This window comes from Xenopus tropicalis, chromosome 5, assembly GCF_000004195.4.
Source record: "Xenopus tropicalis strain Nigerian chromosome 5, UCB_Xtro_10.0, whole genome shotgun sequence".
Taxonomy (NCBI): Eukaryota; Metazoa; Chordata; class Amphibia; order Anura; family Pipidae; genus Xenopus; species Xenopus tropicalis.
Window position 1 is genome coordinate 235,545 of NC_030681.2, and position 25,330 is coordinate 260,874.

Below are 25,330 nucleotides of genomic sequence, written 5' to 3' on the forward strand. Positions count from 1 at the left end.
TTAAAGTTTGAACACATTTCTGAAGCTCGTTAAAGGAACAGTAACACCAAAAAATTAAAGAGTTTTAAAGTAAATGAAATATAATGTACTGTTGCCCTGCACTGGTAAAAGTTGTGTGTTTGCTGCAGTAACACTACTATAGTTTATATAAATACCCCGCTGTGTAGCCCCGGGGGCAGCCATTCAAGCTAGAAAAAAGGAGAAAAGGCACAGGTTACATAGCAGATAACGGAAAAGCTCTGTAGAATACAATAGTGTTTTATCTGTTATCTGCTAAGTGCCTGTGCCTTTTCTCCTTTGAATGGCTGCCCCCATGGCTACACAGCTGCATTCTTTAAATATAAACTATAGTAGTGTTTCTGAGGCAAACACCCCAGTTGTACCGGTGCAGGAATGGCTGCCCCCGGGGCTACACAGCGGGGTATTTATATAAACTATAGTAGGGTTTCTGTAGCAAACACCCCAGCTGTACCGGTGCAGGAATGGCTGCCCCGGGGCTACACAGCGGGGTATTTATATAAACTATAGTAGGGTTTCTGTAGCAAACACCCCAGTTGTACCGGTGCAGGAATGGCTGCCCCCGGGGCTACACAGCGGGGTATTTATATAAACTATAGTAGGGTTTCTGTAGCAAACACCCCAGCTGTACCAGTGCAGGAATGGCTGCCCCGGGGCTACACATCGGGGTATTTATATAAACTATAGTAGGGTTTCTGTAGCAAACACCCCAGCTGTACCAGTGCAGGAATGGCTGCCCCCGGGGCTACACAGCGGGGTATTTATATAAACTATAGTAGGGTTTCTGTAGCAAACACCCCAGCTGTACCAGTGCAGGAATGGCTGCCCCCGGGGCTACACAGCGGGGTATTTATATAAACTATAGTAGGGTTTCTGAGGCAAACACCCCAGCTGTACCAGTGCAGGAATGGCTGCCCCGGGGCTACACAGCGGGGTATTTATATAAACTATAGTAGGGTTTCTGTAGCAAACACCCCAGCTGTACCGGTGCAGGAATGGCTGCCCCCGGGGCTACACAGCGGGGTATTTATATAAACTATAGTAGGGTTTCTGAGGCAAACACCCCAGCTGTACCAGTGCAGGAATGGCTGCCCCGGGGCTACACAGCGGGGTATTTATATAAACTATAGTAGGGTTTCTGTAGCAAACACCCCAGCTGTACCAGTGCAGGAATGGCTGCCCCCGGGGCTACACAGTGGGGTATTTATATAAACTATAGTAGGGTTTCTGTAGCAAACACCCCAGCTGTACCAGTGCAGGAACGGCTGCCCCCGGGGCTACACAGCGGGGTATTTATATAAACTATAGTAGGGTTTCTGTAGCAAACACCCCAGCTGTACCAGTGCAGGAATGGCTGCCCCCGGGGCTACACAGCGGGGTATTTATATAAACTATAGTAGGGTTTCTGTAGCAAACACCCCAGCTGTACCAGTGCAGGAATGGCTGCCCCCGGGGCTACACAGCGGGGTATTTATATAAACTATAGTAGGGTTTCTGTAGCAAACACCCCAGCTGTACCAGTGCAGGAATGGCTGCCCCCGGGGCTACACAGCGGGGTATTTATATAAACTATAGTAGGGTTTCTGTAGAAAACACCCCAGCTGTACCAGTGCAGGAATGGCTGCCCCGGGGCTACACAGCGGGGTATTTATATAAACTATAGTAGGGTTTCTGTAGCAAACACCCCAGCTGTACCAGTGCAGGAACGGCTGCCCCCGGGGCTACACAGCGGGGTATTTATATAAACTATAGTAGGGTTTCTGTAGCAAACACCCCAGCTGTACCAGTGCAGGAACGGCTGCCCCCGGGGCTACACAGCGGGGCATTTATATAAACTATAGTAGGGTTTCTGTAGCAAACACCCCAGCTGTACCAGTGCAGGGCAGCAGTACATTATATTGGAATTTCCTTTATACACTTGAATTTTTTGGTGTTACTGTTCCTTTAAGCTTTCTGGGCTCTCTGCCAAAAGCTACTTATTTAATTAAATGTGAGAAACAATGTATCTAAGTGCAGCTGAAGCTCATTAAGATTTCTTGGCTCTCTGCCAAAAGGTATTTATTTAATTAAATGTGAGAAACAATGTATCTAAGTGCAGCTGAAGCTCATTAAGATTTCTTGGCTCTCTGCCAAAAGCTACTTATTTAATTAAATGTGAGAAACAATGTATCTAAGTGCAGCTGAAGCTCATTAAGATTTCTTGGCTCTCTGCCAAAAGGTATTTATTTAATTAAATGTGAGAAACAATGTATCTAAGTGCAGCTGAAGCTCGTTAAGATTTCTGGGCTCTCTGGCAAAAGCTACTCATTTAATTAAATATGAGAAACACTGTATCTAAGTGCAGCGGAAGCTCGTTAAGATTTCTGGGCTCTCTGCCAAATGATACTTTTAATTAAGTTTGTATCTTTTTTAACATTCAGTGCAGGAGATGAAAGGGAAATGAGGGACTTTTCAGTAAGAATCCAGGACTGGGGGCTGAGCTGTCAGAAGAGGTTCTATCTGGCCAATATCGGCCCAGTTGGGAGGTTGGAGTCGCTGTGTATGTAGGTTTATTGCAGTGGGACAGGACTATATCAATAAACATTTATAGAAACAGGTAGAAAGGACCCGGCCCTTGGGGGGAACATGTTTCCCTGTGTTGTTGCTGCTCAGACCCTGTTTGTTCTGGGATGTGTGTGTGTGTGTGTGTGTGGGGGAATGTTCCGGGGGGGAATGTTCTCGGCTGCTGTGGGTTTAGGCGCACATCCAAGCTGCCTCCAGGGCAGACAAACAGGGGGCATGTCGGGTTAATTATAGAACAGCTCGGTCTCCTGAAGTTACCCCCTGGCTCCAGTACTAGCAATGGCAGCCGCCTCCCACTAACCCCCCCTCAGTCTGACTCCTGATTGGCTGGCTGCGGCCATTCTTCTTTCCCCGTCTCACAGTGCTGCTGTTCTGTCACTTCTGATTGGCTGCCCTGGGGGTGTGTTTCTTAGTGTACACTGAGAACATGTGCAGCTGCTCTCACTGCCATTGGCCAATGAGTGAGGGTTGTCTGGCTGTGATTGGTTATTGTGTCGGGCTGTCAGCGATGTGATTGGTTGGTAGGTGAGGCTGTCAGAGCTGCGGTTGGCTCGGTGTCAGTGTGGGGGGGTGTGTGCTGTTTGGGGCTCAGGGATTGGCCAGTGAGTGAGTGTGTGTTTGTGTATAAGTGTGAGAGCTGGGAGCGCACTGGCCCATTGAGCTGCTGTTTGTGGCCCCAGAGTCAGTAGGATGGTGGACAGTGTGTATCGCACCCGTTCCCTGGGCGTGGGGGCCGAGGGGCTGCCGGATCAGTACGCGGATGGCCGGGCTGCCCGGGTCTGGCACCTCTATATCGGGGACAAGCGCAGCCGCACGGACGAGTATCGCAGCTGGATCCTGTCGCTGCTACAGGAGCACAACTGTCGCACCGTGCTGGACGTGGCCTGTGGAACTGGGTGAGCAAATGGGAGGGGCTGCTGTGTGCCCCCAATATATGGCTCCTCCTCCTCCAATCCCCATCAGTGTGGCGCAATGGAGCCTTAGGGGGGCCGAGCCCCAAGTGACACATAAGGGCTGATTCACTAAAGGTTGGTAAGCGTTATCGCATGCTTTTTTGCATTAAAATTGACGCAAAAAAAAATGCGCGATTCCCTAAAATTTTGTCGCATGTGTTAAATAGCGAATAGAAATAGTATTAATGCATGAGTCGCAAACACTTCGACGCGCTAAATATCGCATTAGTCTGAGCGAAGATTAACCCCTACTTGGGGCAGGCGCTAATTATAGAAAAGTGCAGTTACTGAGCTTTTGGCAACACAATATGGAGTCGCAGTGGGATTTACTCAGTGTCGGCCCCAGAGTGACGCAGCCGCCAGTTTGCAGGGAAATCGGCATTTTCAGAAAGTAATGGCGTGTATGGCTAATATGGCCGGCGGTTTTTCGCACGCGGCAACAATTTGTGCATGCTGCGTTAATTATCACGTTGCGTCAAATACCGCACAAAAATAGTCTTCACGACTTAAATAACACAAACAGCATCGCGTCTAAATTAACGCAAATATCCTTTTAGTGAATCAACCCCATAAAGTATAAAGTTATAGTGCTGTGCAGCATTTGTCTATCTGTGTCCTTTAGCTCAGCAGGTACCCCCTGCCCCCAGGTACCCCTGCCCCAAGGTACCCCCTGCCCCCAGGTACCCCCCAGGTACCCCCTGCCCCCACGTACCCCAGCCCCCATGTACCCCTACCCCCAGGTACCCCCTGCCCCCAGGTATCCCCTGCCCCCACGTACCCCTACCCCCAGGTACCCCTGCCCCAAGGTACCCCCTGCCCCCAGGTACCCCCCAGGTACCCCCTGCCCCAGGTACCCCCTGCCCCCACGTACCCCAGCCCCCACGTACCCCTACCCCCAGGTACCCCCTGCCCCCAGGTATCCCCTGCCCCCAGGTACCCCCTGCCACTAAATACTCCCTGCCCCCAGGTACCCCCTGCCCCCAGGTACCCCCTGCCCCAAGTACTCCCTGCCCCCAGGTACCCCCTGCCCCCAGGTACTCCCTGCCCCCAGGTACCCCCTGCCCCCAAGTACTCCCTGCCCCCAGGTACCCCCTGCCCCCAAGTACTCCCTGCCCCCAGGTACCCCCTGCCCCCAGGTACCCCCTGCCCCCAAGTACTCCCTGCCCCTAGGTACCCCCTGCCCCCAGGTACCCCCTGCCCCTACTTCTACTTGCCCCAAGTACCCCTGCCCCAAATATCTTATGCTGCAACTGCCCTGGGCCGGGCTATTCCCTGTGCCTATAGCAGAGATCACTTACTGCCAGATAAGAACTGGGACCACCCCAAAATATTTTGTCTAGAAAGAAGGCTGTACCCCCTATTGGCTGTACTGTCTGTTGTTGAATCATTTACACTGTATTTGAGTATCTCACTCACACTCAAATTATTATTTGCACTAATTGTGCATAAAAACAAGAAACCCCCTCCCAGTCCGTTATCTCCCATGGGAAGGTCACAGACTGTATCTCCTATTGTGTCTGCGCCGACTGGCAGCCCCCCCACTGTGCCCCTGTCTCTGGCACCGGGGGGCACAGGCTCACCCGGCGGGGCAAGAAGTAAGGGGATACATTGGGATTGGGGGACAGGGGAGTGAATGTTCCGCTGATGATGATGATGAAATCCCCTTTCCCATTGCCTCACGCTGCTGCCGGAGAGAAGGAAAAACAAGCGGAGAGAGGAACGGACCATGTGACCAGGACTGTGGGACTGAAGCAGAAAGTTCCGTTTGGGTCTCACACACAGAGCCCAATCCTGTAACCAGATACCGACCCCGGGAACTGCACTTTATTCCCCCTCTCACTGTCACTTTAGCTTTGTGTCCTTACATTCCCTGATCCCCCATGATCCTCTGTGGGGGCGGCCATGTTGGTTCCGCAGGAGCATTAGGAGCTGTAACTGACAGGTTGGAAAGGGGCAGTGGGGCTGGACCGGGGCAGTTGGGCTTAAGGAGTGCAAGTAACAGCCCTATCAGTGTAAAACAAAAACATAACCTATAGGGAACTTTTAATGTACATTATTATTATTGAAATGTTAGTGTGAGTGTGCCTGTCAGTGTGAGTGTGTGTGAGTGTCAGTGTGAGTGTCAGTATGTGTACGTGTCAGTGTGAGTGTGTGTGAGTGTCAGTGTGAGTGTGTGTCAGTGTGTGAGTGTGTGTGAGTGTGTGTCAGTGTGTGAGTGAGTGTCAGTATGTGTACGTGTCAGTGTGTGAATGTGAGTGTCAGTGTGAGTGAGTGTCAGTGTGAGTGTCAGTATGTGTACGTGTCAGTGTGTGAGTGTGAATGTGAGTGTCAGTGTGAGTGTGTGTGAGTGTCAGTGTGAGTGTCAGTATGTGTACGTGTCAGTGTGTGTCAGTGTCAGTGTGTGAGTGTGAATGTGAGTGTCAGTGTGTGTGTGAGTGAGTGTCAGTGTGAGTGTCAGTATGTGTACGTGTCAGTGTGTGAGTGTCAGTGTGTCAGTGTGTGAGTGTGTGTCAGTGTGTGAGTGAGTGTCAGTATGTGTACGTGTCAGTGTGTGAATGTGAGTGTCAGTGTGAGTGAGTGTCAGTGTGAGTGTCAGTATGTGTACGTGTCAGTGTGTGAGTGTGAATGTGAGTGTCAGTGTGAGTGTGTGTCAGTGTGTGAGTGAGTGTCAGTGTGAGTGTCAGTATGTGTACGTATCAGTGTGTGTCAGTGTGTGAGTGTGAATGTGTGTCAGTGTGAGTGTGTGTGTCAGTGTGTGAGTGAGTGTGTGTGAGTGTCAGTGTGAGTGTGTGTCAGTGTGTGTGTCAGTATGTGTACGTATCAGTGTGTGTCAGTGTGTGAGTGTGAATGTGTGTCAGTGTGAGTGTGTGTGTCAGTGTGTGAGTGAGTGTGTGTGAGTGTCAGTGTGAGTGTCAGTATGTGTACGTGTCAGTGTGTGAGTGTGAGTGTCAGTGTGAGTGTGTGTCAGTGTGTGAGTGTCAGTGTGAGTGTCAGTGTGAGTGTGTGTCAGTGTGTGAGTGAGTGTGAGTGTCAGTGTGAGTGTCAGTATGTGTACGTGTCAGTGTGTGAGTGTGAGTGTGTGTCAGTTTGTGAGTGTCAGTGTGAGTGTCAGTGTGAGTGTGTGTCAGTGTGTGTCAGTGTGTGAGTGAGTGTGAGTGTCAGTGTGAGTGTCAGTATGTGTACGTGTCAGTGTGTGAGTGTGAGTGTCAGTGTGAGTGTGTGTCAGTGTGTGAGTGTCAGTGTGAGTGTGTGTCAGTGTGTGTCAGTGTGTGAGTGAGTGTGAGTGTCAGTGTGAGTGTCAGTATGTGTACGTGTCAGTGTGTGAGTGTGAGTGTCAGTGTGAGTGTGTGTCAGTGTGTGAGTGTCAGTGTGAGTGTGTGTCAGTGTGTGTCAGTGTGTGAGTGAGTGTGAGTGTCAGTGTGAGTGTCAGTATGTGTACGTGTCAGTGTGAGTGTGTGTCAGTGTGTGTCAGTGTGTGAGTGAGTGTGAGTGTCAGTGTGAGTGTCAGTATGTGTACGTGTCAGTGTGTGAGTGTCAGTGTGAGTGTGTGTCAGTGTGTGAGTGTCAGTGTGAGTGTGTGTCAGTGTGTGTCAGTGTGTGAGTGAGTGTCAGTGTGAGTGTCAGTATGTGTACGTGTCAGTGTGTGAGTGTGAGTGTCAGTGTGAGTGTGTGTCAGTGTGTGAGTGTCAGTGTGAGTGTCAGTGTGTGAGTGTGTGTCAGTGTGTGTCAGTGTGTGAGTGAGTGTCAGTGTGAGTGTCAGTGTGTGAGTGAGTGTCAGTGTGAGTGTCAGTATGTGTACGTGTCAGTGTGTGAGTGTCAGTGTGAGTGTCAGTGTGAGTGTGTGTCAGTGAGTGTCAGTGTGAGTGTCAGTGTGAGTGTGTGTCAGTGTGTGAGTGAGTGTGAGTGTGAGTGTCAGTATGTGTACGTGTCAGTGTGTGAGTGTGTGTCAGTGTGTGTCAGTGTGTGAGTGAGTGTGAGTGTGAGTGTCAGTATGTGTACGTGTCAGTGTGTGAGTGTGTGTCAGTGTGTGTCAGTGTGTGAGTGAGTGTGAGTGTGAGTGTCAGTATGTGTACGTGTCAGTGTGTGGGGATGTGGGTAGAGGAGTATTTGCACAGCAGACAAATGGAACTTTCACAACTGAACTAAATAAATATTTATATAGGTCTCCTTCCATGATGTGTGGCTCCTCCATTCATGTCTCTCTGTCTCCTCCCTCATCTGTGTCACTGGGGGGGAGGGGAATGCAGAATAGCCCCACCCATCAAACCTAAACTGTCCCCTCCCTCATCTGTGTCACTGGGGGGAGGGGGGATGCAGAATAGCTCCACCCATCAAACCTAAACTGTCCCCTCCCTCATGTGTGTCACTGGGGGGAGGGGGGATGCAGAATAGCTCCACCCATCAAACCTAAACTGTCCCCTCCCTCATCTGTGTCACTGGGGGGAGGGGGGATGCAGAATAGCCCCACCCATCAAACCTAAACTGTCCCCTCCCTCATCTGTGTCACTGGGGGGAGGGGGGATGCAGAATAGCCCCACCCATCAAACCTAAACTGTCCCCTCCCTCATCTGTGTCACTGGGGGGAGGGGGGATGCAGAATAGCCCCACCCATCAAACCTAAACTGTCCCCTCCCTCATCTGTGTCACTGGGGGGAGGGGGGATGCAGAATAGCCCCACCCATCAAACCTAAACTGTCCCCTCCCTCATCTGTGTCACTGGGGGGAGGGGGGATGCAGAATAGCCCCACCCATCAAACCTAAACTGTCCCCTCCCTCATCTGTGTCACTGGGGGGAGGGGGGATGCAGAATAGCCCCACCCATCAAACCTAAACTGTCCCCTCCCTCATCTGTGTCACTGGGGGGAGGGGGGATGCAGAATAGCCCCACCCATCAAACCTAAACTGTCCCCTCCCTCATCTGTGTCACTGGGGGAGGGGGGATGCAGAATAGCCCCACCCATCAAACCTAAACTGTCCCCTCCCTCATCTGTGTCACTGGGGGAGGGGAAATGCAGAATAGCCCCACCCATCAAACCTAAACTGTCCCCTCCCTCATGTGTGTCACTGGGGGGAGGGGGGATGCAGAATAGCCCCACCCATAAAACCTAAACTGTCCCCTCCCTCATCTATGTCACTGGGGGGAGGGGAAATGCAGAATAGCCCAACCCATCAAACCTAAACTGTCCCCTCCCTCATCTGTGTCACTGGGGGGAGGGGGGATGCAGAATAGCCCAACCCATCAAACCTAAACTGTCTCCTCCCTCATCTGTGTCACTGGGGGGAGGGGAAATGCAGAATAGCCCCACCCATCAAACCTAAACTGTCCCCTCCCTCATCTGTGTCACTGGTGGGAGGGGGGATGCAGAATAGCCCCACCCATCAAACCTAAACTGTCCCCTCCCTCATCTGTATCACTGGGGGGAGGGGGGATGCAGAATAGCCCCACCCATAAAACCTAAACTGTCCCCTCCCTCATGTGTGTCACTGGGGGGAGGGGGGATGCAGAATAGCCCCACCTATCAAACCTAAACTGTCCCCTCCCTCATCTGTGTCACTGGGGGGAGGGGGGATGCAGAATAGCCCCACCCATCAAACCTAAACTGTCCCCTCCCTCATGTGTGTCACTTGGGGGAGGGGGATGCAGAATAGCTCCACCCATAAAACCTAAACTGTCCCCTCCCTCATGTGTGTCACTGGTGGGAGGGGGGATGCAGAATAGCCCCACCCATCAAACCTAAACTGTCCCCTCCCTCATGTGTGTCACTGGGGGGAGGGGGGATGCTGAATAGCTCCACCCATAAAACCTAAACTGTCCCCTCCCTCATGTGTGTCACTGGTGGGAGGGGGGATGCAGAATAGCCCCACCCATCAAACCTAAACTGTCCCCTCCCTCATGTGTGTCACTGGGGGGAGGGGGGATGCTGAATAGCCCCACCCATCAAACCTAAACTGTCCCCTCCCTCATGTGTGTCACTGGGGGGGGGGGGGGGATGCAGAATAGTCCCACCCATCAAACCTAAACTGTCCCCTCCCTCATCTATGTCACTGGGGGGAGGGGGAATGCAGAATAGCCCCACCCATCAAACCTAAACTGTCCCCTCCCTCATCTGTGTCACTCTAACTGCCCCTCACAATATATATACCCCCCAACTGCTCCCTCACACTATATATGCCCCCAACTGCTCCCTCACACTATATATGCCCACCAGCTGCCCCTCACAATATATATGCCCACCAGCTGCCCCTCACAATATATATGCCCACCAGCTGCCCCTCACAATATATATGCCCCCAACTGCTCCCTCACACTATATATGCCCCCAGCTGCCCCTCACAATATATATGCCCCCAACTGCTCCCTCACACTATATATGCCCCCAGCTGCCCCTCACAATATATATGCCCCCAACTGCTCCCTCACACTATATATGCCCCCAACTGCTCCCTCACACTATATATGCCCACCAGCTGCCCCTCACAATATATATGCCCCCAACTGCTCCCTCACACTATATATGCCCCCAACTGCTCCCTCACACTATATATGCCCACCAGCTGCCCCTCACAATATATATGCCCCCAACTGCTCCCTCACACTATATATGCCCACCAGCTGCCCCTCACAATATATATGCCCCCAACTGCTCCCTCACACTATATATGCCCACCAGCTGCCCCTCACAATATATATGCCCCCAACTGCTCCCTCACACTATATATGCCCACCAGCTGCCCCTCACAATATATATGCCCCCAACTGCTCCCTCACACTATATATGCCCACCAGCTGCCCCTCACAATATATATGCCCCCAACTGCTCCCTCACACTATATATGCCCACCAGCTGCCCCTCACAATATATATGCCCCCAACTGCTCCCTCACACTATATATGCCCCCAACTGCTCCCTCACACTATATATGCCCACCAGCTGCCCCTCACAATATATATGCCCCCAACTGCTCCCTCACACTATATATGCCCCTAGCTGTTCCTCACATACCCCGGGGGGGCTGGTACGGGGGTAGTGACAGTTTTTCTCTGCCCGCAGGGTAGATTCGGAGATGCTGGTGGAGGAGGGCTACTCGGTGGTCAGTGTTGACGCCAGCGACAAGATGCTGAAATACGCCCTAAAGACGCGGTGGAACCGTCGGAAGGAGCCGGCATTTGATAAATGGGGTGAGATAAAGAGACCAACTGTTTGTGTTTGGGGCAATAAAGGGCAACTTACTGCAGGGAAATCAGTTTATTAACAGCTAAATGTGCAGAAAGGGGGGAGGAACAGCAACTAATGTAACCACGGGGGCAAATCATCTCCTGTCCCACCCATACAGGCAAATCATCTCATGTCCCGCCCATACGGGCAAATCATCTCATGTCCCGCCCATACGGGCAAATCATCTCCTGTCCCGCCCATACGGGCAAATCATCTCCTGTCCCACCCATACAGGCAAATCATCTCCTGTCCCGCCCATACGGGCAAATCATCTCATGTCCCGCCCATACGGGCAAATCATCTCATGTCCCGCCCATACGGGCAAATCATCTCCTGTCCCACCCATACAGGCAAATCATCTCCTGTCCCACCCATACGGGCAAATCATCTCATGTCCCGCCCATACGGGCAAATCATCTCCTGTCCCGCCCATACGGGCAAATCATCTCCTGTCCCGCCCATACAGGCAAATCATCTCCTGTCCCACCCATACGGGCAAATCATCTCCTGTCCCGCCCATACGGGCAAATCATCTCCTGTCCCGCCCATACAGGCAAATCATCTCCTGTCCCACCCATACGGGCAAATCATCTCCTGTCCCGCCCATACGGGCAAATCATCTCCTGTCCCGCCCATACAGGCAAATCATCTCCTGTCCCACCCATACGGGCAAATCATCTCCTGTCCCACCCATACAGGCAAATCATCTCCTGTCCCACCCATACGGGCAAATCATCTCATGTCCCGCCCATACGGGCAAATCATCTCCTGTCCCACCCATACAGGCAAATCATCTCCTGTCCCGCCCATACGGGCAAATCATCTCCTGTCCCACCCATACAGGCAAATCATCTCCTGTCCCGCCCATACGGGCAAATCATCTCATGTCCCGCCCATACGGGCAAATCATCTCCTGTCCCACCCATACAGGCAAATCATCTCCTGTCCCACCCATACAGGCAAATCATCTCCTGTCCCACCCATACAGGCAAATCATCTCCTGTCCCGCCCATACGGGCAAATCATCTCCTGTCCCGCCCATACAGGCAAATCATCTCCTGTCCCACCCATACGGGCAAATCATCTCCTGTCCCGCCCATACGGGCAAATCATCTCCTGTCCCGCCCATACAGGCAAATCATCTCCTGTCCCACCCATACGGGCAAATCATCTCCTGTCCCGCCCATACGGGCAAATCATCTCCTGTCCCGCCCATACAGGCAAATCATCTCCTGTCCCACCCATACGGGCAAATCATCTCCTGTCCCGCCCATACGGGCAAATCATCTCCTGTCCCGCCCATACAGGCAAATCATCTCCTGTCCCACCCATACGGGCAAATCATCTCCTGTCCCACCCATACAGGCAAATCATCTCCTGTCCCACCCATACGGGCAAATCATCTCCTGTCCCACCCATACGGGCAAATCATCTCCTGTCCCGCCCATACGGGCAAATCATCTCCTGTCCCGCCCATACGGGCAAATCATCTCCTGTCCCGCCCATACGGGCAAATCATCTCCTGTCCCGCCCATACAGGCAAATCATCTCCTGTCCCACCCATACGGGCAAATCATCTCCTGTCCCGCCCATACGGGCAAATCATCTCCTGTCCCGCCCATACAGGCAAATCATCTCCTGTCCCACCCATACGGGCAAATCATCTCCTGTCCCACCCATACAGGCAAATCATCTCCTGTCCCACCCATACGGGCAAATCATCTCATGTCCCGCCCATACGGGCAAATCATCTCCTGTCCCACCCATACAGGCAAATCATCTCCTGTCCCGCCCATACGGGCAAATCATCTCCTGTCCCACCCATACAGGCAAATCATCTCCTGTCCCGCCCATACGGGCAAATCATCTCATGTCCCGCCCATACGGGCAAATCATCTCCTGTCCCACCCATACAGGCAAATCATCTCCTGTCCCACCCATACAGGCAAATCATCTCCTGTCCCACCCATACAGGCAAATCATCTCCTGTCCCGCCCATACGGGCAAATCATCTCATGTCCCGCCCATACGGGCAAATCATCTCCTGTCCCGCCCATACGGGCAAATCATCTCCTGTCCCACCCATACAGGCAAATCATCTCATGTCCCGCCCATACGGGCAAATCATCTCATGTCCCGCCCATACGGGCAAATCATCTCATGTCCCGCCCATACGGGCAAATCATCTCATGTCCCGCCCATACGGGCTAATCATCTCATGTCCCGCCCATATGGGCAAATCATCTCATGTCCCGCCCATATGGGCAAATCATCTCATGTCCCACCCATATGGGCAAATCATCTCATGTCCCGCCCATACGGGCTAATCATCTCATGTCCCACCCATATGGGCAAATCATCCCATGTCCCGCCCATACAGGCTAATCATCTCATGTCCCGCCCATATGGGCAAATCATCCCATGTCCCGCCCATACGGGCTAATCATCTCATGTCCCACCCATATGGGCAAATCATCCCATGTCCCGCCCATACAGGCTAATCATCTCATGTCCCGCCCATATGGGCAAATCATCTCATGTCCCGCCCATACGGGCTAATCATCTCATGTCCCACCCATATGGGCAAATCATCTCATGTCCCACCCATATGGGCAAATCATCTCATGTCCCGCCCATATGGGCAAATCATCTCATGTCCCACCCATATGGGCAAATCATCTCATGTCCCGCCCATATGGGCAAATCATCTCATGTCCCACCCATATGGGCAAATCATCCCATGTCCCGCCCATACAGGCTAATCATCTCATGTCCCACCCATATGGGCAAATCATCCCATGTCCCGCCCATACTAATAGTCGTAGATATCCCCAGCCCGGTGGCACCCCTGCTTACTGCCAGTAAAGATTGAGGGCACCACCTTCTGCCAACGTAAGGCCCACTTGGGGTATGCGCCAAGGCCCAGGGCGGGCAGACTGTCAGGGTGGGGGCACAGCAGGGGGCAAACAGGCAACAGAATGGCAGGAACGTTGGTGCAGCCACAAGCGATCAAAGAAGAGAGGGAGGCTCCTAGAACTGTAGGGGAAAGGAGGCTCCCAGAACCAAAAGGGGAGGAAGGTTTACAGAACCACAGGGAAAGGGGGGCTCACAAAACCATAGGGGAAGGGAGGCTCCCTTCATCCCCCTCCCATACCCAGTATTTACCTACCTACCTCCCTTCATCCCCCTCCCATACCCAGTGCTTACCTACACTGCCTCCCCTCATCCCCCTCCCATACCCAGTGCTTCCCTACACTGCCTCCCCTCATCCTCCCCTTATCCCCCTCCCATACCCAGTGCTTACCTACACTGCCTCCCATCATCCTTCCCACATCCCCCTCCCATACCCAGTGCTTACCTACACTGCCTCCCCTCATCCTCCCCTCATCCCCCTCCCATACCCAGTGCTTACCTACACTGCCTCCCCTCATCCTCCCCTTATCCCCCTCCCATACCCAGTGCTTCCCTACACTGCCTCCCCTCATCCTCCCCTCATCCCCCTCCCATACCCAGTGCTTCCCTACACTGCCTCCCCTCATCCTCCCCTTATCCCCCTCCCATACCCAGTGCTTACCTACACTGCCTCCCCTCATCCCCCTCCCATACCCAGTGCTTACCTACACTGCCTCCCCTCATCCTCCCCTTATCCCCCTCCCATACCCAGTGCTTACCTACACTGCCTCCCATCATCCTTCCCACATCCCCCTCCCATACCCAGTGCTTACCTACACTGCCTCCCCTCATCCTCCCCTTATCCCCTCCCATACCCAGTGCTTACCTACACTGCCTCCCATCATCCTTCCCACATCCCCCTCCCATACCCAGTGCTTACCTACACTGCCTCCCCTCATCCTCCCCTCATCCCCCTCCCATACCCAGTGCTTACCTACACTGCCTCCCCTCATCCCCCTCCCATACCCAGTGCTTACCTACACTGCCTCCCCTCATCCCCCTCCCATACCCAGTGCTTACCTACACTGCCTCCCCTCATCCTCCCCTTATCCCCCTCCCATACCCAGTGCTTACCTACACTGCCTCCCCCTCATCCCCCTCCCATACCCAGTGCTTACCTACACTGCCTCCCCTCATCCTCCCCTTATCCCCCTCCCATACCCAGTGCTTACCTACACTGCCTCCCCTCATCCCCCTCCCATACCCAGTGCTTCCCTACACTGCCTCCCCTCATCCTCCCCTTATCCCCCTCCCATACCCAGTGCTTACCTACACTGCCTCCCCTCATCCTCCCCTTATCCCCCTCCCATACCCAGTGCTTACCTACACTGCCTCCCCTCATCCCCTCCCATACCCAGTGCTTCCCTACACTGCCTCCCCTCATCCTCCCCTTATCCCCCTCCCATACCCAGTGCTTACCTACACTGCCTCCCCTCATCCCCCTCCATACCCAGTGCTTACCTACACTGCCTCCCCTCATCCTCCCCTTATCCCCCTCCCATACCCAGTGCTTACCTACACTGCCTCCCCTCATCCCCCTCCCATACCCAGTGCTTACCTACACTGCCTCCCCTCATCCTCCCCTTATCCCCCTCCCATACCCAGTGCTTACCTACACTGCCTCCCATCATCCTTCCCACATCCCCCTCCCATACCCAGTGCTTACCTACACTGCCTCCCCTCATCCTCCCCTTATCCCCCTCCCATACCCAGTGCTTACCTACACTGCCTCCCATCATCCTTCCCACATCCCCCTCCCATACCCAGTGCTTACCTACACTGCCTCCCCTCATCCTCCCCTCATCCCCCTCCCATACCCAGTGCTTACCTACACTGCCTCCCCTCATCCCCCTCCATACCCAGTGCTTACCTACACTGCTCCCCTCATCCCCCTCCCATACCCAGTGCTTACCTACACTGCCTCCCCTCATCCTCCCCTTATCCCCCTCCCATACCCAGTGCTTACCTACACTGCCTCCCCTCATCCCCCTCCATACCCAGTGCTTACCTACACTGCCTCCCCTCATCCTCCCCTTATCCCCCTCCCATACCCAGTGCTTACCTACACTGCCTCCCCTCATCCCCCTCCATACCCAGTGCTTCCCTACACTGCCTCCCCTCATCCTCCCCTTATCCCCCTCCCATACCCAGTGCTTACCTACACTGCCTCCCCTCATCCCCCTCCCATACCCAGTGCTTACCTACACTGCCTCCCCTCATCCTCCCCTTATCCCCCTCCCATACCCAGTGCTTACCTACACTGCCTCCCCTCATCCCCCTCCCATACCCAGTGCTTCCCTACACTGCCTCCCCTCATCCTCCCCTTATCCCCCTCCCATACCCAGTGCTTACCTACACTGCCTCCCCTCATCCCCCTCCCATACCCAGTGCTTACCTACACTGCCTCCCCTCATCCTCCCCTTATCCCCCTCCCATACCCAGTGCTTACCTACACTGCCTCCCCTCATCCCCCTCCCATACCCAGTGCTTACCTACACTGCCTCCCCTCATCCTCCCCTTATCCCCCTCCCATACCCAGTGCTTACCTACACTGCCTCCCATCATCCTTCCCACATCCCCCTCCCATACCCAGTGCTTACCTACACTGCCTCCCCTCATCCTCCCCTTATCCCCCTCCCATACCCAGTGCTTACCTACACTGCCTCCCATCATCCTTCCCACATCCCCCTCCCATACCCAGTGCTTACCTACACTGCCTCCCCTCATCCTCCCCCTCATCCCCCTCCCATACCCAGTGCTTACCTACACTGCCTCCCCTCATCCCCCTCCCATACCCAGTGCTTACCTACACTGCCTCCCCTCATCCCCTCCCATACCCAGTGCTTACCTACACTGCCTCCCCTCATCCTCCCCTTATCCCCCTCCCATACCCAGTGCTTACCTACACTGCCTCCCCTCATCCCCCTCCCATACCCAGTGCTTACCTACACTGCCTCCCCTCATCCTCCCCTTATCCCCCTCCCATACCCAGTGCTTACCTACACTGCCTCCCCTCATCCCCCTCCCATACCCAGTGCTTCCCTACACTGCCTCCCCTCATCCTCCCCTTATCCCCCTCCCATACCCAGTGCTTACCTACACTGCCTCCCCTCATCCTCCCCTTATCCCCCTCCCATACCCAGTGCTTCCCTACACTGCCTCCCCTCATCCCCCTCCTATACCCAGTGCTTCCCTACACTGCCTCCCCTCATCCTCCCCTTATCCCCCTCCCATACCCAGTGCTTACCTACACTGCCTCCCCTCATCCCCCTCCCATACCCAGTGCTTACCTACACTGCCTCCCCTCATCCTCCCCTTATCCCCCTCCCATACCCAGTGCTTACCTACACTGCCTCCCCTCATCCCCCTCCCATACCCAGTGCTTACCTACACTGCCTCCCCTCATCCTCCCCTTATCCCCCTCCCATACCCAGTGCTTACCTACACTGCCTCCCATCATCCTTCCCACATCCCCCTCCCATACCCAGTGCTTACCTACACTGCCTCCCCTCATCCTCCCCTTATCCCCCTCCCATACCCAGTGCTTACCTACACTGCCTCCCCTCGCTTTTGAGGTTTTTTCCATATTTGTATGATTTTCCCTATACTTGTTCCATTCTGTTCCCCCAGTGATTGAGGGGGGCAACTGGCTATAATGGTTCCATTCTGTTCCCCCAGTGATTGAGGGGGGCAACTGGCTATAATGGTTCCATTCTGTTCCCCCAGTGATTGAGGGGGGCAACTGGCTATAATGGTTCCATTCTGTTCCCCCAGTGATTGAGGGGGGCAACTGGCTATAATGGTTCCATTCTGTTCCCCCAGTGATTGAGGAGGGCAACTGGCTATAATGGTTCCATTCTGTTCCCCCAGTGATTGAGGGGGGCAACTGGCTATAATGGTTCCATTCTGTTCCTCCAGTGATTGAGGAGGGTAACTGGCTATAATGGTTCCATTCTGTTCCCCCAGTGATTGAGGGGGGCAACTGGCTATAATGGTTCCATTCTGTTCCCCCAGTGATTGAGGGGGGCAACTGGCTATAATGGTTCCATTCTGTTCCCACAGTGATTGAGGGGGGCAACTGGCTATAATGGTTCCATTCTGTTCCCCCAGTGATTGAGGGGGGCAACTGGCTATAATGGTTCCATTCTGTTCCCCCAGTGATTGAGGGGGGCAACTGGCTATAATGGTTCCATTCTGTTCCCCCAGTGATTGAGGGGGGCAACTGGCTATAATGGTTCCATTCTGTTCCCCCAGTGATTGAGGGGGGCAACTGGCTATAATGGTTCCATTCTGTTCCCCCAGTGATTGAGGGGGGCAACTGGCTGTAATGGTTCCATTCTGTTCCCCCAGTGATTGAGGGGGGCAACTGGCTATAATGGTTCCATTCTGTTCCCCCAGTGATTGAGGGGGCAACTGGCTATAATGGTTCCATTCTGTTCCCCCAGTGATTGAGGGGGGCAACTGGCTATAATGGTTCCATTCTGTTCCCCCAGTGATTGAGGGGGGCAACTGGCTATAATGGTTCCATTCTGTTCCCCCAGTGATTGAGGAGGGCAACTGGCTGTCTCTGGAGCAGGAGATCCCGCGCCCCGGACTGGGATTCGATGCTGTCATTTGTTTGGGAAATTCATTTGCTCATCTTCCTGATTTCAAAGGTAATGGTGGCGCTGGCACCACGGCAGTATTTACATAGTTACATAGTTACATAGGGTTGAAAAAAGACCTGTGTCCATCAAGTTCAACCCATCCAAGTAAACCCAGCACACCTAACCCACACCTACCAATCTATACACTCACATACATACACTATATATACAACCACTAGTACTAACTGTAGATATTAGTATCACAATAGCCTTGGGTATTCTGATTGATCAAGAACTCATCCAGGCCCCTCTTATAGGCATTAACAGAATCTGCCATTACCCCATCACTAGGGGCATTCCCCAACCCCCTCACTGCCCTCACCGTGAGGAACCCCCTACGCTGCTTCAAATGGAAGCTCTGTTCCTCTAATCTAAAGGGGGGACCTCTGGTGCGTTGATTGTTTTTATGGGAAAAAAGAACATCCCCCAACTGCCTATAATCCCCTCTAATGTACTTGTACAGAGTAATCATGTCCCCTCGCAAGCGCCTCTTTTCCAGAGAAAACAACCCCAACCTCGACAGTCTAACCTCATAGTTTAAATCCTCCATCCCCTTAACCAGTTTAGTTGCACGTCTCTGCACTCTCTCCAGCTCATTAATATCCTTCTTAAGGACTGGAGCCCAAAACTGCACTGCATACTCAAGGTGAGGCCTTACCAGGGACCTATAAAGGGGCAAAATTATGTTCTCATCCCTTGAGTCAATGCCTTTTTTATACAAGACAGCACTTTATTTGCTGTAGTAGCCACAGAATGACACTGCCTGGAATTAGACAACTTGTTATCAACAAAAACCCCTAGATCCTTCTCCATTAAGGATCCCCCCAACACACTCCCATTCAGTAGATAGTTTGCGTTTATATTATTTCTACCAAAGTGCATAACTTTGCACTTATCAACATTGAACCTCATTTCCCAGTTTGCTGCCCAGTTATCTAATTTTGTCAAATCGCTCTGCAAAGCGGCAGCATCCTGCATGGAACTTATAGTTTTGCACAATTTAGTGTCATCAGCAAAAATAGAAACAATACTGTCTATGCCCACCTCCAGGTCATTAATAAACAAGTTAAAAAGCAAAGGCCCAAGGACTGACCCCTGCGGTACCCACTAACCACACTGGTCCAATTAGAAAATGTTCCATTTACCACCACTCTTTGTACTCTATCCTTCAGCCAGTTCTCTATCCAATTACAAATATTATGTTCTAGGCCAATATTGGGCCCATAGAACCTATAAGTACCCAGCAGTAGTGATGAGCGAATTGTTTCGGCAGGCATGGATTCGCAGCCAATTTCCCCATTTCACAAATTGTTTCACCAAACTTCTGTGAAATATCGGCACGGAAAAATTTGTCAAGTCAAAAAAGGGCGCCGTCACGTCAAAACAGCACGTTTGCGTTTCACAAATTTTTCGCCATTTCGCGAATTTTATGGCAAACATTACATAGCTTATTATTATTATTATATACATTATATTATACATTACATATTACATATATTATTATTATTATATATGTTATATTATACATTATTATATACATTATTACATACATCATTATATACATTATATTATACATTACATAGATGATTATTATTATTATTATTATATACAATATTATGATATACATTATTATTATATACAATATTATTATATACATTATATTATACATTATTATATACATTATTATTATATACAGTATTATATACATTATTATTATACACAGTATTATATACATTATGTTATACATTACATATTACATAGATTATTATTATTATATACGTTATATTATACATTATTATTATATACATTATTATATACATCATTATATACATTATATTATACATTACATAGATTATTATATACAATATTATGATATACATTATTATTATATACATTATTATTATATACAGTATTATATACATTATGTTATACATTACATATTACATAGATTATTATTATTATATACGTTATATTATACATTATTATATACATTATATTATACATTACATAGATTATTATTATTATATACAATATTATTATATACATTATTATTATATACAATATTATTATATACATTATATTATACATTATTATTATATACAATATTATTATATACATCATTATATGCAGTATATTATACATTACATAGATTATTATTATTATTATATACAATATTATTATATACATCATTATATACATTATATACAGTATATTATACATTACATATATTATTATTATTATTATTATTATTATTATTATTATTATTATATATTATTATTATTATTATTATTATTATTATTATTATTATTATTATTATTATTATTATTGTATACAATATATTATACATTACATAGCTTATTATTATATACATTATATTATACATTATTATATACAATATATTATACATTACATAGGTTATTATTATATACATTATATTATACATTATTATATACATTATATTATACATTCCATAGATTATTATTATTATTATATACATCATTATTATTTACATTATATTATACATTATTATATACAATATTATTATATATGTTATATTATACATTATTATATACATTATTATTATTATATATGTTATATTATTCATTATTATATACATTATTATTATATACAATATTATATACATCATTATATACATTATATTATACATTGCATAGATTATTATTATTATTATTATTATTATATACATCATTATTATTTACATTATATTATACATTATTATATATAATATTATTATATACATTATATTATTCATTATTATATACACTTATTATATACATTATATTATACATTATTATATACAATATTATTATATACATTATATTATACATTATTATATACATTATTATTATATACAATATTATTATATACATCATTATATACATTATATTATACATTACATAGATTATTATTATATACAATTTTATTCTATACATTATATTATACATTATTATATACATTATTATTATATACATCATTATATACAGTATATTATACATTATATAGATTATTATTATTAGTAGTATTATTATTAGTATTATTATATACAATATTATTATATACATCATTATATACATTATATACAGTATATTATACATTACATAGAATTTTGCATGAAATCCGGAGACCTGAGAGGTTCCATGAAGCAGTTGCTGCAGGGCCTGGGGCAGGGTCAGTGGCCAAATGGGCAAATAAATTGGGATACAAAACACTGGCATGTTCCGTCTCTATTAACGCAGTGACGCAGGGGCTGCTGGGTAATACTGAGAGCTGCCATGTGACCCAGTTGTCTCTGGCTGATACAGGTAGAGGAGGTGGGGTCACTGCAGGTCGCGCCTTTCACCCCTCCCTCCACACATTTATTTTTTATTCCTTGTAGGAGACCAGAGTGACCACCGGTTGGCACTGCGCAATATTGCAGGGATGGTCCGGCCCGGGGGCATCTTAATCATTGATCACAGGAACTATGACTATATCCTAAGCACCGGCTGTGCCCCCCAGGGCAAGAACATTTATTACAAGGTGAGTGTAATTACCCCCTCCCCCAACCTACTGGCACCTCCCACTGGCTCCGCCCAACCCTTATTCTCTATCTCTGCAGAGTGACCTGACTCAGGATATCTCCACCTCCGTCCTCTTTGTCAATAATAAGCCCCATATGGTGACTCTGGATTATACTGTGCAGGTTCCGACATCACAGGAGGCACAGCCTGAACTGAGGTACCTACCCCCCATGTACCTACCCCCATGTACCTACCTACTCCCCATGTACCTACCTCCCATGTACCTACCCCCCATGTACCTACCTACTCCCCATGTACCTACCTACCTCCCATGTACCTACCTACCCCATGTACCTACCTACTCCCCCATGTACATACCTACCCCCATGTACCTACCTACTCCCCATGTACCTACCTACTCCCCATGTACCTAACTCACATGTACCTACCAACCCCCATGTACCTACCTACCTACCCCCCATGTACCTTCTAACCCCCATGTACCTACCTACCCCTATGTACCTACTACCCTATGTACCTACCTACTCCCCCCATGTACCTACATCCCCCCATTAACATACCTACCCCTATATACCTACTTACCCCCCCATACCTACATACCCTCCCATGTACCTACCAAACCCCCATGTACCTACCTACCCCCATGTACCTACCCACCCCCCATACCTACCTACTCTCCATGTACCTACCTCCCATGTACCTACCTACCCCCATGTACCTACCTACTCCCCATGTACCTACCTACCCCCTGTACCTACCTCCCATGTACCTACCCACCCCCATGTACCTACCTACTCCCCCATGTACCTACCTACCCCCCATGTACCTACCTACTCCGCATGTACCGACCTCACATGTACCTACCAACCCCCATGTACCTACCTACCCCATGTACCTACTTATCCCCATGTACCTACCTACCCCCATGTACCTAACTACCCCGTGTACCTACCTACCCCCATATACCTACCTACCCTCCCATGTACCTACCCACCCCATGTAGCTACCTACCCCTATGTGCCTACATACTCCCCATGTACCTACCTACCCTCCCATGTACCTGCATACCCTCCCATGTACCTACCCACCCCCCATGTACCTACCTACACCCCCTGTGCCTGCATACCCCCCATTTATGTACCTACCCCCATGTACCTACCTACCCCCATGTATCTACCCACCCCCATGTACCTACCCCTCATGTACCTACATACCCCCCATTTACCTACCCCTTATGTACCTACCTAACCCCCATGTACCTACATACCCCCATGTACCTACCTACATACCCGTAGGTACTTAGCACTATGACCAGGGTAATGTTTCGCTTTCCTCTCTTGCAGCAAATTCCGCCTGTCCTATTACCCGCACCTCCTGGATCCCTTCACTGGGCTCCTGCACGAGGCATTTGGGGGGCAATGCCAACACAAGGTGTATGGGGACTTCCTGCCATATACCCCTGGCCAGGAGAGGGCCCCCTGTTACTTCATCCATGTGGCTAAAAGAACCGCCTAATCCAGGGCAGATCCCTATGGGCCTATGGCTGTTTATATTGGAGGGGTCTCTGCTGATGTCGGGGTACAGGGGCCCTGTGTCTTTCCTATAAGGGAATTGGAATCCCCAGTGTGATTAGGGCCCACTGATGGTGGGGGCCCCGAGAATATGCGCTTTTGCGGGTGGAGGGATTCGGCAATGATTTTGTGCTTCAATCTGTGAAACTGAAATTTGGCAAAACCTCTGGCCCCTTCCTGCTCCAATCACTGATCCATTCATTCCCCCGCCCCCTTCCTGCTCCAATCACTGATCCATTCATTCCCCCGCCCCCTTCCTGCTCCAATCACTGATCCATTCATTCCCCCGCCCCCTTCCTGCTCCAATCACTGATCCATTCATTCCCCGCCCCCTTCCTGCTCCAATCACTGATCCATTCATTCCCCCGCCCCCTTCCTGCACCAATCACTGATCCATTCTTTCCCTGCCCCCTTCCTGCACCAATCACTGATCTATTCATTCCCCCGCCCCCTTCCTGCACCAATCACTGATCCATTCATTCCCTGCCCCCTTCCTGCACCAATCACTGATCTGTTTATTCCCCCGCCCCCTTCCTGCTCCAATCACTGATCCATTCATCCCCCGCCCCCTTCCTGCTCCAATCACTGATCTATTCATTCCACCCCCCCCAAACTGCCAGTCATCTTGCTTTGTGGCATTCATTGGCTGCCGTTAGTTCAGTGGGACCCCCAGTAATCATAATCGGGGGGTCGGGGAGTTGCCCCCAGTCTCCATACGACTATGTATAAGGATTTCTATAGACTGGGGGGGTATATGCCAATCTGTGTGACTGTATGTGGCACCGTGCCCCCCACTTTGGCCCCCAGGAAAAGTGCGGACCCCCACTGGCTGCTATTGGCTAAACAGTGGCACTTTATGGCCGTGACCTTGAATGGGTGTGGTCAAAGGTTGAGGGGCCAAAAAGTGGGTGTGGCCTAAATACGAAATAGTCTGACAATCTGTACTTTTCTAGTTGCCCCTAGATTGGTACCTTAGTGTAACATGGAATTAGTGGCCTTCCCCACGTGTGTCAGTACGGGGGTATCTGTGGCCTTACTGCCCCAGTCTGTATGTCTCTGCCCCAGTCTGTATGTCTCTGCCCTGGTCTGTGTGTCTCTGCCCCGGTCTGTGTGTCTCCGCCCCAGTCTGTGTGTCTCCGCCCCGGTCTGTGTGTCTCCGCCCCGGTCTGCGTGTCTCCGCCCCGGTCTGCATGTCTCTGCCCCGGTCTGTATGTCTCTGCCCCGGTCTGCGTGTCTCCGCCCCGGTCTGCATGTCTCTGCCCCGGTCTGTATGTCTCTGCCCCGGTCTGCATGTCTCTGCCCCGGTCTGCATGTCTCCGACCCGGTCTGTATGTCTCCGCCCCGGTCTGTATGTCTCTGCCCCGGTCTGTATGTCTCTGCCCCGGTCTGCATGTCTCCGCCCCGGTCTGCATGTCTCTGCCCCGGTCTGCATGTCTCCGCCCCGGTCTGCATGTCTCTGCCCCGGTCTGCATGTCTCTCTGTATAAGGCTACACACTGGGTACATGTGACACACGGGGACACGTATTGTACATATATGTTACACGCTAAACCAAAGCTGTACATTAAATTGCAGAATTTATACAATTAATTGGAAATAAATCATCACAACAATGATCTCTGTGTCTTTGTCTCTCATTGGTCACTTCCCGGCGTTTCCAATAACCGTTATTTCTGATCTTTCAAACCACTGCCTGGTTGTTAGGTTAAATATGACCCTAGCAACCTGTTAGCTGCTGAAATTCCAAAGCGCAGAGCCGCTGAACCAACTGCAATTTAAAGGGGAACAAGTCCTTGAAGCCCAGAGACTGTTTGGCTGCTGGATACAAACAGGTCAGGACTGAGATATATAATAAGTACACATACCTCCC

At 50.1% G+C, this 25,330-nt stretch overlaps 1 protein-coding gene across 1 annotated transcript; it reads left to right on the plus strand.

Annotated features, from left to right (window-relative positions):
• The first annotated feature begins 3,209 nt into the window (after positions 1-3,209).
• Positions 3,210-25,076, plus strand: gnmt (glycine N-methyltransferase). Its single transcript, XM_031902366.1, has 6 exons — positions 3,210-3,476; positions 10,586-10,713; positions 18,244-18,357; positions 21,746-21,888; positions 21,968-22,086; positions 23,234-25,076. The coding sequence occupies exons 1-6, from the start codon at positions 3,271-3,273 to the stop codon at positions 23,403-23,405; spliced, it is 882 nt and encodes a 293-aa protein (XP_031758226.1). The 5' UTR covers positions 3,210-3,270; the 3' UTR covers positions 23,406-25,076.
• Positions 25,077-25,330: the final 254 nt, after the last annotated feature.

Bases quoted from the DNA above. Each gene is read 5' to 3' on its own strand.
- gnmt (XM_031902366.1), top strand. From the start codon at position 3,271: ATGGTGGACAGTGTGTATCGCACCCGTTCCCTGGGCGTGGGGGCCGAG. The intron at 3,477-10,585 runs GTGAGCAAATGG...CTCTGCCCGCAG, and splicing joins GACGTGGCCTGTGGAACTGG to GGTAGATTCGGAGATGCTGG. The intron at 21,889-21,967 runs GTGAGTGTAATT...CTATCTCTGCAG, and splicing joins GCAAGAACATTTATTACAAG to AGTGACCTGACTCAGGATAT.